The 15,346-nt window shown below is 41.0% G+C and overlaps 1 protein-coding gene across 1 annotated transcript; it reads left to right on the plus strand.

The window, feature by feature from the left end:
• Positions 1 to 8,464: 8,464 nt before the first annotated feature.
• On the plus strand, positions 8,465 to 15,003 carry LOC126564409 (serine/threonine-protein kinase pakD-like). The gene is made up of 3 exons (XM_050221448.1): positions 8,465 to 8,468; positions 11,015 to 11,191; positions 13,423 to 15,003. The coding sequence occupies exons 1-3, from the start codon at positions 8,466 to 8,468 to the stop codon at positions 14,983 to 14,985; spliced, it is 1,743 nt and encodes a 580-aa protein (XP_050077405.1). The 5' UTR covers position 8,465; the 3' UTR covers positions 14,986 to 15,003.
• The last annotated feature ends 343 nt before the right edge of the window (positions 15,004 to 15,346 follow it).

The raw sequence follows: 15,346 nt of genomic DNA on the forward strand, positions 1-15,346 counted from the left end.
TGTAAGCGAGAAGATAGAGTGGGTATATATTGAACGACAATATATAACTTAAACATATAGAAATCAATGAATTTCTTCATCTTAATCATGCTGACATTGTCACCATACACAGATTATGACGGATTCATCAATCCATATAGCTAGAATTAATGCCCAATTGGATCCTATTCAGATGCAGGAATATCGTCTTGGAAGCGCGCGCTATGGCTTATGCGTGGAGCTCCGGCCGCAATCATGGGTAAGTTTTGTAAAATTTATGTAAATATTTGGATGAGAAATGAACGTTATTGGGGTTAGGATGTGAACTGGGTGCAGTGCAAGGTTTATCGAACATGTTAGAATCGTTCGAATCTCACAGAGGACTTCGAGGCAAGGAGACGAACTCTCCTGCCTACTTCTGAATATCGATAACGACAACGGTGGCACGACTTCTCTACCGGTCTTTCCAATTTCCTGGTTGCGCGGATGACATCGACATCATTGGCAAGACGACAGAGAGGGTATGCGAGGCGTACATCCGATTCAAACGTGAAACAGCATGAATTGCAATTGATGATAAATGTGACTAAGACGAAAGATCTGCTTAAGGCAATAAGGTATTCGGGTACGACTCCTAGCTCGGCACGAGGCGTTGACGGAGAGCACGGTGAGTTCGTCGTGGACCAGGTGAACCGCGAGATCTGTCAGAGATCGAAACATGGATGAGAAGCTGCATCCAGCGGTCGAGTATCCTAGAGTATTACAGTTGTCCAGGCCATATCACGGCGGCGTGCTCTAGAGAGGGAGAGATGGGAATCGATCTCCGATCCTAGTGTGAGAAGATTGGCGCTACGGTACGGTTAACCGAATAATGTATGTATGTATATATATATATATATATATATATATATATATATATATATATATATATATATATATATATATATATATATATATATATATATATATATATATATATATATATATATATTGATATATATATATATATATTGATTTGAGCCTCAAAACAGCAAATTGCTGAGCAATAATCTCTAGCTATGATCGGTTCCGTCTAAGTTCTTAACCAGGCAATAACGGGGCTCACTCGAAGCAAAAAGGTGGGTAGGAGAACTCCAGCCCCAGAACAGAATTGGGACAGATAACAGACAGGGACAGATACTGCAACCAGGATACGATAATGCTTTTGATTTTTCTTTGAGACAGATCTCTCAACAAGTCGCACGGGACACGAGATCTCGTAATGATCCTCGTTCTAATCAACATATTTAGTTTATAAATAGCAGCATTGTCCTTTCCAATGTGTTTGTTTCGTTTACAATATGTAATTACTGATTATTAACGTCATAATCATATTACTAATTCTGAGGTTTAATTTTAGTAGATATCAACAAGCTTTGAAAGGAGATAATTTTTCGAGCAATTATTGAGATGCTATAACCGACTGCCAATCTGTCAGTGGAGATCACTCAACACAAGGATATTAGTTGGCTTTCACACATGCACAAGGGTGTTACATTGCGGATCAGGGTAACAACATTCGCTTTCCAACGGGATCAGTGTTTTGTCGTTCGTTAGAAGTACGGAAAATCAAATGCAACCTACACTTTCCTTCATTATTTCCTGTTTAAATCAGCGTGGTGATTCTTACTACACATTGCAGAATTAGTGATTGTTGCATTAGGAATTCTTGCGAGCACGAAAACAAATTTTGACGATCGCTTTGTTTTGGTAAAGAAGAACGGCAAATCAACCCAAAACCTAAGAATGGAGGAAGCGGTATGCCGATTGTGCTTAGCTGATGTGGATCTAGATGATTGCGGTTACTCAGTAGCAGACGATAAGTTCCGGAAGGCTCTTGAGCGAGTATTTACATTCAACGTAAATGCAATTGTCACTCCTCACCGATATGTTCACAGTTACGTTGATACTCACAAAATGCCATTATCGTTACATTTCTAATTGCAGCTATATTTTGCAGCGGATGATTTGCCCGTGTACACATGTAAGCAGTGTTCATGGAATGTGCTGGACTTTCAAAGCTTCAGCGAACGAGTTGAAAAAAATCAAGAAAAATGGCGAGAAAGATCATTGCTGGACGAGCAAGCCAATGACGAGACTGCTGGGCAAGGAGATGGTGAAACATCGGGAGAATTAGCTTACGATGATTATGAAGATCAGCATGAAAGTAGCGTTACATATGAATTTGAACCATCGAACACTCCATCGCAAGACTTGTCATGTTCTTTCCAGAATGAGGAGGAAGTTGGTGGAATCCATCCAGATCATATGTATTCATCAAAAGCGGATCCAAATGCGAATGACGAACAGAGTCCAGTTATGATTTGTGAGGAATATCTCATCACTTCCGATGAAGCCGACGCATCCGAGGCATACACCCGTACGAACGAACTTCTCGACGGCGAAGAACCTCCGAAAAAGAAACAAAAAAATCCATACCATAACGAAACGGACATCGAAAAGAATCATTTAGAATTGGAGAACCGGAGTGATTCAAATATTGTGGCACCATTGGCATCAAAAATGTACCCTTGTGAGCAGTGTGATAAACTGTTTGAATCCAAATGGCTGGTAGAATATCACCAGCAAGAACATATAGTTACCAGGTGTATGTTTTGCAAAAAACATGTACCCTTAAAGCACATTAATATACACATGTCCACTCACCTTGGAGATTTTAACTGTGACTTGTGCAAGAAAAAGTTTTTAAATCAGCGAGAATGTAGGTGGCATAAAAAAGTGTGTACTGGAGCGTAAATAGCGAGTGTTTCTGAGAGTTTATTGACAGAAAAAGCAGCAAGTTGTATAGTGTTCAAGACGATATCTAATAAAACGATTAACAACCTACTAAGCAAACGGATTGTATTAACCCGTAAGGAATTTGCTGAGCTGAGCTGTAATGTAAATGGTTTTCTGTAAAACTACAAGGTGAAGCGTTGAACAATCTATCGACCCCGATACCTAATACTGTTGATAAAAGATATGTAGTATATTTTAAATCAAATGGAATGTACACGCTGGTTTTACCCAAGCCTTATTCTAGCTAAAAGTTATTTGGCAGCGAGACTGCGAGTGTTATCAAACTCCAGATGAATGATTATCACGATAGGACATTCCATTCATTCCTACAGACTTTCGAATCGGGAGGAAATAAGGTTGGTCCCCAATTTCCGTTCCAAATTCCTTTCAAGCAATTGTGGACTTCTGGACTAGAATTGACCCAGATGTTCATTAAGCGCAGGGTTCGACATCCGGGGCACGATTTTCACCCGATCTCTGCGGTCCATTTGCTTCGCGGATGATATTCACATCATTGGACGGACATCTGGGGCGTTGTGCGAGGCTTACACCCGACCGAAACGCGAGGCAAATAGAACTGGATTAAGGATCAATTTGACGAAGACAAAATTCCTGCTTGCCGGAGGCTCTGACCGTGATAGAGCCCGACTCGGAGGAAAAGTATTACTTGACGGCGGCGATCTTAAGGTGGTAGAGGCTTGCTTCCTTCGTACGATCGTAACTTCGGACATCAAAGTAAGCAGCGAAATCCGAAGGCGCATTGTTCAGGGAAATCGACTCTACTACGGACTACGGGGAAGATGAAGTTAAAATACACTAATGTATTATTCGAAAACAGCGTACTTCTACCATCAAGCATGGATTTATTCCTTCTCTAATCTGTTTCTCAAACGATCGGTCTAAAACTATAAACGTTTGGCTTAATGAATATACAAAAATGTTTTTTTTTTTTATTGACAAAAACACTCGAACCCTTCATCAAACACAATTTTTAATGTGCAACACGATTAACGGTTACAAGAATACAACTTTAAATTTCCATTCCGTTACCAAAGGGAAAAACTATTAAAGTGCGACAGTAGCGCACTCTTTCGGATTTTTGTCGTACTAAAATTCTAGATACCTGACAGCCATAAACAAAACAATCCAGTTCAAAGGAATTGTCGGCTTTACCAACGTTCGCACGCGCTATCGGTAGAAGCAATAGATTAATCATTTCCGCATTATAATTACGTGTTGATCGTGTTCATAGTTCATAGATCGTGTGACATAGTAGTAAAGCTTTTTCGTTGTAAAGATCGTGAACATCTGTGCGAGTCATTGTATGCTACCGGTAAGGACGATTCGCAATCTAGTGATCGCAACGAGTGAGGTCGTGACTATTGGATAGGTTGGTAGCATTTAGTAGTGATTTTCGATGTGATGTTTGGTTAATTGTTTGCATACTTTACAGTTTGTAAATGATGGCATTCGGGGATGACATCCTTTTAAGGAAATAAATAAAACTGAACACACATACACAGACGAATCCTGTACCATGATAAGCTACAGGTACACAGGATCTACCCCTTGAACTGAATAACGCCTACATATCCTACAAGAATTTTATTACCCGTATAATTATGTCCTGTTAAAGACACGGTCCAAGGAAGATTAAAAGATGAAAATTTCACACACTTTTTCCAATTTTATGTTTTCAGGAAACTACTACCATCCATATCCTGAAATATCATTTTACGCAAAAAAATGGTTGCAACAATCTGCCGATTGTGTTTCAAACAGCTGGATCGGGATGATCCGCAAATACGCTCCATTTCGGATGATGGCTTTCAAAAAGCGTTGAAAGCCGTGTTCCCGTTTAAAGTAAGTACATGTTGTAAAACATTTTCCCCGGAAAAAAAGCATTACAAAACCCTTTCCTTCTAACAGATATTATTGGCAGAAAATTTGCCCGTGTATGCCTGCAAAAACTGCGTGTGGAATGTGCTGGACTTCTACTGTTACAGTGAGCTAGTGCTAAAGAACCAAGAAACGCTACAAGTAAAATTATTACCGGAAGAAAAAGAGGAAAATAATCCAACAATTAAACAGTTAGAGAACATGTTAAAACGGTTAGAGAACACAACGGAGAAACATTTACTAACCTGTAAAGCCGAACTAGACGATGTGCATGTGGTGAACGAACCGCATCCAGATACGATGGATTATTCGTTTGAACAGTTTGAGCAATACGATGCAAGCATAACGTGTGAAGATTATAAAATCACTGCAGACTTTTATGATAACGTTACGGAGCATGGTGAAGTGGTAGCTGACGAAAACATCGTAACAGGAGCTGTAGGAGCTGACGAAAATGATACTAACCAGCTGTCAACTGTACAGCTTGAGCCTGAGACGCAAAAACCCAAAAGACAAAATGTGAGAAAAGCCTACAATGCATCGAATACTAAGCGAAACCCCAAACGTCGAACCACTGCAAACCCCAAGGACGGAGCAGTGTTTGCTTGTCCTTGTTGCAATAAAACATTCAACAGTAGCAAAAAGCTAGAGATCCATACACTTGGTAAAATTCATGATAAAGAAACGTGTACCATCTGTAATAAAACCGTAGGCCGCCGGTATATGCCCACACATATGTACATAGTGCATTCAGTAAGCTACGAGAAGCAAGTCAAATTGAAGCAAGACACAATTTGCAGCAAACAACAAAAAAAACCAAATACTTCAGTTCGAAAGACACGGGTGTGACACCGATTGAGAACCAATTCCATCCCAGCGGTTGGGGCAGGAACGATGGTAGACGTAATTACAAACGGTACGAGCTACTAACCGAACTAAAATCGGCACAGCGAACCGATAGAAGGATAGAGACACAGCCGAGGTAGGCGAACCTTATGTATTATGAGAAAAGCAATAAAACTTATGTATGTGCAACACAATACGTAGGATAGCTACTGATTTAAAGATAGTTGAACTATTTCAAAGTACTTTTTTAAATATATTTTAATAGAACTCATCCGAACTAGCCTGGATGACGAGACGGGGTCCGGGATGGGTTAATAAATCTGCAGCATCTTTCTTCAATGACCAAGCACTCGGGTATGTATTGCAGTTTTATTTTTAATAAGATTTAATGTAATGGAGCTATCAGCTCAAAAATTAAAAAATGCGTTAAAAAACAAATTTTCTTTGTTTTTTTTTAAATATATTTTTAATTCAATTTATATCCCTATTTTCTTTAACCACCCGTTGTTATATCCCTTTTTTCTTTAACCACCTACCCGTGTTGATCATACATTTTGTATGGGAGTTTGTATTTTCACGGGTAAGAAAACTAACAACTTTAGATCTGGACGTGGTTTTTTCAAGAAAAAATTTGCTGTGTAGTTTAAAAAATTCAATTGATAGTTTAAAAAAAGTCTTCTATCAATTTTTTTTTATTTTCCTAGCTTGTAACGTCTATATTTACAGTACTTTATCAAGAGTTTTTCATGCTTGATATTGCTATATACTGCTACTAAACAACAATTGCCTTTAATAAGATTTTTTATGACTGATTTAAACAAAATAAATAAGTTTTACAACACAAAGATTGCCAAATTTCGAATAAAAACTGTGCAAGGGTTATGCATCCAAACAGGAGGATATAGTTTGGCAAGGAGATTGTAGCTTTGGATGTGAAAAATAACAAATAGGCAATTTTTTGAAAATTTCATGCAAATACAACGAGCAGATATGACAGACCCGTGTAGGAGTCGTTCATAGAGGTCATATACATTAGGGATATAAATCAAAAATTCAGTTAAATTAATCAATCTGGAGGATAAATATGTTTTTCAAGGCAATTTAAAAGTTTCAAGCTGATAGCTCCGTTTTATCAAATTTGATATTAAAAAATAAAAGAGCAAAAGGTGAGGGTGGGAACTCATTAGAACTAACCTAGATGACCAACGGTTTGCGATGGAATAATAAATCGGTAGTAGAGAGGAAATCATCCCTAGTAGTACAGAATGCTGTTCATATCCTATCCGGACCGTCCCGCCGTAGTGGGGACTGACTAACCAACTACGTGGTATCGGCAGTCTAGTAAGCCATTTTGATGGCCGGCATGACCTTAGAGGTCGTTAAGCCAAGAAGAAGAAGTACAGAATGCTAAACACACAAAACTGACATACAGCTGGCAGACCAGTCTGTCAAAATGGTTCCTTTCAATATGGCTTCCCTCAAAACTACATATGAAGCAACCCAAAGCGCAAGCTGTTCCTTGCGTTCTGTCAGCTGGGGCTGAAAAAAACCTTCGCTTGACAGTCTGACATCGACGGAGACGGGGAAAAATCGTGTCAGGATCGTGTGGACGGCAATTATACGTGCAAATTACCACCAAAAAAGTTCGACTTTCTTCTATTATCTACAAATCGCACAGCGTTGCATCGAAAACACACGCACGCATCATCCGCTGCTTGCCAGATTGCTTTTCTGTTTCTGTTACATACCAGCTTCAGACATAGTCGTCTGCGTAGAAAAAAAATCCGCACCGAACGAACCGTGGAAAAGTTGACCGCGTCACCCCTGCTGCCTCTTTGCGCCCGTTAGCGCCGTTTGCCTGTAGAAGAAAAACCACCATTGTGTGCGGCATCGGCCATCGATACAGCTTTTACACGAACGTTCTCGTGATTTTACATTCTGCTGTCTTTTTCAGGCCGTTTTCGATCGGTTTTTGGTGAGACATTCTCTATTGCGCTTTTGTGGCAACAGCAGCCAGCAGCAGCAGGTGGTGTTATTGTAGTGCGGAAACCGAGATTTTTTTGCCTGCTCGTTTTACCAAGGCGTAAAAAAGAACGTACGTCATTGCACTGAATACAAGAGCGTCGGGAGTATTGGGACTTTCTGAAATTATCAGCAAGAAAAAGCTTCTAGATCCGTACTTTTCTTGTATATTCTGTCTTGTTTAGAATTCGTTCCTAAATCGTTCCCTATTTCGCAGTCGAAAATCTAAGCAAACGGCGGAAGGTACGATCTGTGCGTGTGCGTTTTTGTGGATGTGTGTTTTTGGTGCGTGTGCCTGTTGATGTATTAGTGTGTGCGTGTATGTGTGTGTGTGTGTCTGCGACACATTTCGCTCATTTTTTCTTGCCTGGGGTATACATGTGTCCCCATATACGTAATATACGTCGTAGTGCACATTTAAAGCTAGTTCTCGATTTCTAATGGAACTTTTTTTTATTTCAACCTCCCTAAAGATCTGTGATCATATAGGCGCGTTCATTCTTCCAATTGTCCGGCGGTCTGTTAGTAGCTTGCTGTTTTCTTCTCTGCCTTCCGGTGCCTACTTCTGCTGTGTTCCTAGTGTCCCTAAGTGCTTAAGTTAGTAGCAACGTAACGCATGTTTTGCTGTGTTGAATTATAAATATATGTGCGTGAGATTTTATCGGTGGTCTCGATTGCGGCGATAGTGTGGTTTTACAGCGACAAGCGGATACAGTGTGTCTCCTGTTTTTTCCTAACCTCGAAGAAAATATAACATCGACAACGAGAAGGAAATTCCCATCACCAAATCTACCAACCTTCGCACGCGAAGGAAGGAAATCTGGATTTAATCGTACTCCAGCTCCATCCGTCCGATCGACCATTGGACAGTCGTGTCGTCTATGGTGAGTAGGCGCTTTTTGCAGCTTGGTTTAGGGGGGGGGGGGGGGGGGGGGGGGCTGGCATATCTCCTGAAGCTGCCTTGATAACGGTGCATTTGTGGGGCGAAAAGCGGTGCGCTGTTCTCATTTTCTTTTCTTTAAGGGTTTTATGTACTCTCGTCGTCATTTGTGTGCCATCTCATCAATACAGTAGCGGCGATGTTCTTTTCCCGGTCGATCAGATGTTCTCCATATTCATCGTTCTACACCACCAACACACGTGTTGAATGCTAAAACGAATGGCTGACATGGACGATGGATCATTGTGATGAAATCTGAAGTTTTTGTAGAGAGAAAAGCCAGATCCTCACCCAAATCAGCACTGTTCTCGTTGATCCATTTTTTAATTCCTCCTGTCAAAGAAGCAAAGCAGGCCATATTGCCACTGGTGGCCATCGACCGGGCATATTACTGTGGCAGCTGCTGCTGTGGAGAGAAATCCAAGCACCAATACACACGTTGTGCTCTGACGCGGCTAGGCCAAAAAGCGCATACGAAAAACCCGTCGCTCACACCACCGTGATTGTGTGTGAGGTGTGTGCGTGCTTGTATGGGCAGAAGAGAATCGTCTTCTTGTGTAAAAAGGGCATTTTAAGAAGCGCGCACACACGACGAAAGTGTACACAGGAATACGCACAGGAAGAAAATGAGATATCGCTATTTTGTTGGTTGCGGGTTTTTTTACTTCTTTTAGTAATTAAATCTGGACTTGGGTTTGGGTGGGAAAGAAAAAATTAAGATGTCCACGGGTGATACCTCGTGTTAATGGCAAAAGGGTCATTTCTTATGTGAAGATTGCTGCAGTTGCATGTTAAAAATTAAATAAGTTAGAAATCAAAATTGGGTCTTCTTAAAAATGTGTGTTAAGGTGCTAAATTGCTTTACATACCCATACGTTTCAACTACATATATTTGTGTCGTACATCAAGGCCACGTATGGCCACAAGCAGAAAAACAGGAACAAGATATCTTTACTCACAGTTGTTTTTATCCCCTTGTTGTTACGCTCTTTAGGGCAATAATTATGGTGAAAAAATCGTATGTTTCAAGCATGTTTATGAAAACCCAAGGTCCCATATCTGCCTCCTCTAGTTGCAGAAGAATGACTTACCTATTATTATAAATCCCTACAATTATATTCCCTAGAATTATTATAAATTTCTACATCTCTTTAGTAAAAAATTGTTTAATAGCAACTGTGTGTTTCTCCCCCCCCCCCCCCCCCCCCCCCCCCCCCAAGTGTAACAACATGCCAACGTAATCATTGTTACTATTTTTAAAAACCCTTAAAAACACTACCACACGGTATCTCAAGCCCGTCACAGCGAAACACTCGCTCACTCACACGGTTAACTACCACGGTTGATACCACGAACACGTGCACAAGGAATCCCTTCAAAACATGTTTGTTCAAACGTACCATGTTTGTTTTGTTTTGCAGTGTGGACATTATTCTTAATTCGCAAGAATTGGGGGAGAGGAGGCTTAAGGTGTTAAAGGTTTACGCATATTTTTGTGCACGAGGAAAAAAATCTTGAACGAATTTGGACGTTTTGAACGGACGACCTCAAGTATGAAGGAAATCGGGAAGCAAATTGGTGCAAAATACTCTTTTAAAATGGTAATGATATGCGCTGCGTAAATAAATGAAGACGCAAACTAATTAAAAATCGCTGACAGAAAAAAAAAACTGGGACAATTGATATTACGCTGAATAAAAAAAAAATTGATACACAAACTTACATTTTGTTTCACCTCAAGTTTTGTAGAACAAACATATAAATATTTTAAGGCTTGCTGGAAGAATTGTAGGATACATTTCCAGCCTACTTTGCCACCAATAGCATAGGGTGTTCTTTTATTCTAAGTCAACTTCCCATTCCGGAAGATCCGTAGTCACGCCGTAACAAACTGCGGGATGTATTGGAGGCCGAAAAATCCGACTAAGGGAAAAATGAGAATTTATCCATCACTAGTGGTCTACACGATAATGAAGAGGACCATGCTTTTGAGTCCCATATCATAATCGTCTTCGTACGCTTGCACTGACTATCCAGTAATGGATAAAATCAAGTCAAAGAAAGGAAAAGTGTGACAGAGGCTAATACATCTAAAGGGAATGTCAAAGTGTCAAAGACGAACAAGGCTGTCGGCATGCTAATGAATTTAAATTAATATATAAATTACAAATTCGTTTATGCAATTTTGCCTTGCGATGTGGTTTGTTTGTAGCAGTTCTCCATGGCAACGGTATAAAAAATGGATCTATTTTTTATTGGTGGATGGTGAATGATAAGCCTGATAGCAGTAAGCCACAACTGTATGTGTGTGTGCGTGTGTGCGTGGGTTGCTACATTCTTTCGTCGGGAATTCAACATCGTCTTACTTGCTAATAATCTTCTGTTACACCCTCTCTAATACCCTTAAATTTATACCCAAAGAAAGGAACGTAATTTTCAAAGACTTAATATAATGATTGTTTTTACCCATTTTTTTATTGTTTTAAATAGATGGCTCTCAACGTTGCTGTGCCGATGTCGGGTGTTGGCGATCTCCTGGACGTATTCGGTTTGCTGTCGCCGATTTCTCCTGTCAACATTGACTTCCGCAACAGCATAAAGAACCCGCTATCCCCCGTGGGTAGCGAGTCCAGCGGCGTCAGTTCATTGGATTTGGAAGACATTAAGGTAAGCATCCAGGACTTTCTCTCATAACAAATTAAATGTTATCTCTGCAATAGAAAAGAAAAAATGTTTTAATAAAATGTACGTATTGTATATTATGCTTGTATTGTTAAATATGCATTGCAGTACAATATTTTCCGGATTGCAGATGTGTACTTAGGGTAACATATTGCGCATAATAATCGTATGTGCAGCTGCTTTCGAAATTCTTAAGAAAATTGTACGACCAACATATTGAAGATAATTTCGGTATGACGGCTACCTGAGGTTCCTATGCAACACAGGACTGAACACAGGACCCATGACAAAGCGTAGCTGCGTAGCATTGCGTTCAGCTTACCTATAATAGACCTTTGATAGTATTACCTGTGCAAATCAGGTAGAAAATCTGTAATCTTTCTCTAAATTCATTGTCTAACTCGAAATTTGTGAATCGGAATACCAAAAGTATATGCTTAATGGTTCCGCTAAACTTAAGCCGTAATTATGAAAAATAAATTAATTATAAAAATGAAGAAATTTTTGCCATAAGCTTTACCTGTTTCCTTATGCATTGAATACGCCACCTTCAATCGTACATGAACGCATTTTTAAGTCTCATGCGTCTTTCCCTTCTTGCGCGTTGAAGGGTTACTGCTGCGGGAGTGCAATCCAGGTACACTGGATTGTCTATAGGGAGGCAGCAAGGTCCACATGGTCCACACGGTTGACAAGGTCCACACGGTAGGCAAGGTCCACACGGTTGGCAAGGTCCACACGGTTGGCAAGGTCCACACGGTGCACAAGGTCCGCATGGTCCAGACGGCCCACAAGGACCACAAGTTCCACACGGTCCACACGGTCCACACGGTCCACACGGTCCACAGGAACTGGTGCAACACATACTCGTAGAACACAAGCCAGCGCCACAGCCTAAATAATCGCAGCAACAGGATGTATTGCAGCTCATCTTCCCCACGGTTGGCAAAGACGCAAATCACGGCAGTTTTTCGCTCGTATGTACGGGCAGATACAAGTTGGTGATGGACAACCGTACCCACAGCAAGAACAGTTGCTAGCGTATGGTCCTGAAGTGCAACAATAGACCGCGGGATAGTAGCAGCAACTTGGAGAAATTGGGCAAACCATTACTAAAAGGAATACAGCAGCAGTTTTATGCTTGCCTAATGGACCGAAGAAGGAGCTTTCCCTGTTACCTACCTAGAGGCAGATCTTGTTGAGCAATCAAAACTGTTCGAAAATTTTGTTTTCACTAAGAATTTAGAAGCACATCCAACTAGAATGACTGAATGTTTCTAACTGAATGGTGGTAGCGCTACAAGTGCATAGGTCTTCGGTAACCTCACCAATGACTACTCGATGAGGACATGTTATTTCAATTTACACAAAAGTGAAAACTCATCTCTCGCATTGCTTTGATCTTTGCAGAAAATTTGGTAGTCAAGATGGAGAAACCCCGACTACCAGATATCGAATGTAAAGAGCTATAGTATTGTGTAAACACACGCATTTTCGGTCAATTTTTCGCAAGGAGGTTAAGAGATCTTTTCCACCGGTTTTATTTCATTCTCTTCCTTTTGACAGCTCGCACACTGTCTTTTCTTCGGTCATCGTATGTGTCAAAAACCCAAGATGCTCACAACCCAAGGTTATTGTAACGTCAAGATGTTTACAATTGTATTAATTACGATAAATATACTCTAAAAAGTTATGTAAAACTAAGCAAACAACTCGTATAATGTGATGGGGCGCCGTTGTGAACAGATGACAGGCCTTTGTTATTGCACGGCTTTTAATTGCTGTTCTCCCACAGAATAGTGGAGTGTTGTAAAAATGTCGTTTATTGGTTTTTGGTGCGGAAGATCACAATGAAATGATAGCGTTTTGTGGTAGAGTAACTAAAGTCGTGCCAAAAAAATTATTTGGTTTTACCCTAGAAGCGTTAATTTCAAATTACACGTACGTTATCAATAGAGCTTCCTTCAGGATTAGCTGCTTCACCAGAGCTTAGTTTGATAGATTAAGTTCCGTGTAAGTGAAAGGTAAATTACACACAGAATAGCGGTAATTTGTGTGCAATCCTGATATTACATGTACGTAGGTTCCTGTGTGAAGTAGCTGTAGCAGGTGTCAGATAGGTGTTACGTAACGTAACGTAATTTGAGTTGTGGAGTTGGAGTTGATGGTTTCGATACTTCCCTTTTTAATTTCGCCCATTTTCTAATTCATTGCAGAAACAAATGCCAACTCTAATGGACGAAAATGAAGAAAGCGTCGGATCATCCGGAGCGGGAAAATCGCCCACTGACACGACTGTTGGATTGACCATGTCATCTGTCACATCTTCCAGAACCTGTTCCACCTCCTCTTCGTCGTCTACGACATCCGATGACTACACCAACCAGTTGGAAGAAAATGAGCAAAAATCTTCGGATGGCTCCTCCTCCAACGATGATGATGTAGATGGTGCAGCAACAGCAGCAGCGCCGCCGCCATCTTTAACCTCACCAGACCTACTTGGATCCGATGTAATGGAACCTGAAAAAGAACCTGCTGTGACTGGCAAAGATGGAACTTCTCCCTACACTGAAGAAGTAAGACGTTCGCTGGACTTAATGCAGGAAATAAACAAACTGCCATTATTATTGCCCAAGGCTTTAAACGAACCCAACTTTAGCGTACCGCGCACATCCATCTACTACTACAATCGCGACATTCTCGATCTTGGGAGCAATATACGTCCCCAGGGTACTACTGCCGGTGAGTTCGCATTCCAGTTTGCAGAACTACCGGAAACGAACAACATTCAGTTCTTTCTGCAAAATCGCTCCCAATACCATCGGCTTGGACCGAACGGGTTTTTGCAGGAGTATCGTATGGAAACCTGCCGAGACTGTGACTTCCAGTATCCGGTTAATATTGTTGGTGCAAACTCATATGCTGCTCCTGGCTTTGGTACCACGAAACTGGCCAATCTGAATGAAAATCAAATCTATGGCAGTTTGCAGCAGCAACAGCAGCAGCAACAACACCAGCAACAAATGCGACTTCAGCAACAACAGCTGCAAATGCAGTACGCCAACCGTTACAATAATAATGTGAATGGAAACGCAATGGGACGTGACTACAATATGTACCACCAGCAGCAGGCAGCTAGCGGAATGGGTGGTGGTGCTGCAGGCGCGGGTCCTCAATCCTCCCGCTTCAACAATGGTGTATACGGCGGATCGGCAAATGTTCTTCCCGGTGGTGCACATAACGTTCTTGGTGGTTCAACAGCGGCGAATGGTGGCTACTTTAACAACAATCTGTACAATCCAATGGCGTCGGGGATGGGTATGCAGTACAACAATGCTGGTGCTACACCGAAAGGAATCTCTCAATCGAATGGTGGTACTCTGGCGCAACCGACAGGACACCTTCGCCAACAGCAGCAATATGACATGTTTCAGCAGCAAAAACAATATCTTAACAACTATGCTGGGTTGGGAACGGCTGCTGGCAATAATGGTGTAAACGTTACAGCCTCCTCTAACACAGCTGCTGTACGTCTTCAGCAACAGCAACAGGCACAGCACGCTTCGCATTACTATAAGAAACCGCAAACGATTCGGTATGGTGGAGCGGGCGTCAACAACACCATGCCATCGTCCGCTGGACCATCTACTGGCTCCAATTGGAAATCTCCAATGGCAAACAGCAACGCGATGCAGGATCCGGCCGCAAAACAGCTGTTTATGGAACTGAACAAAATGCAGCAGCAACAGCAATCCCAATACTACGTACCTTTCCAGTAAATGATATTTAAAATGCAGCGAGCAAAAGACAGCGAATAATATACAACACATGTGTAAAACAAACGAGCCTCAGCAATTGTGGACCAACAACAACGACGATAAAAATCAGAAAAAAAGGAAGATGAAAAAAAAACAATATCTGAACGCGATAGCACCAGCAAGCATAGCAACAATTAACATCATCATCATCTCGCCATCGTTACCAAAGTTGCCAAAGCAAACAAGAGAAAAGAAGCGCGGTTTTTTACTAAAATTTTCATTATCTAGTTATAGTGTGATCTTATTTTTACAACCACCCACATATACACACACACACTATCGAAAGAGCAATGATTTAGATAATATGCTGCTCAAGTTTTTA

The sequence above is a fragment of the Anopheles maculipalpis genome, chromosome 3RL (assembly GCF_943734695.1).
Source record: "Anopheles maculipalpis chromosome 3RL, idAnoMacuDA_375_x, whole genome shotgun sequence".
Taxonomy (NCBI): Eukaryota; Metazoa; Arthropoda; class Insecta; order Diptera; family Culicidae; genus Anopheles; species Anopheles maculipalpis.

Coding starts and splice junctions, on each gene's coding strand:
- LOC126564409 (XM_050221448.1), top strand. Junction 11,192..13,422: donor TGGATTTGGAAGACATTAAG/GTAAGCATCCAG, acceptor AATTCATTGCAG/AAACAAATGCCAACTCTAAT.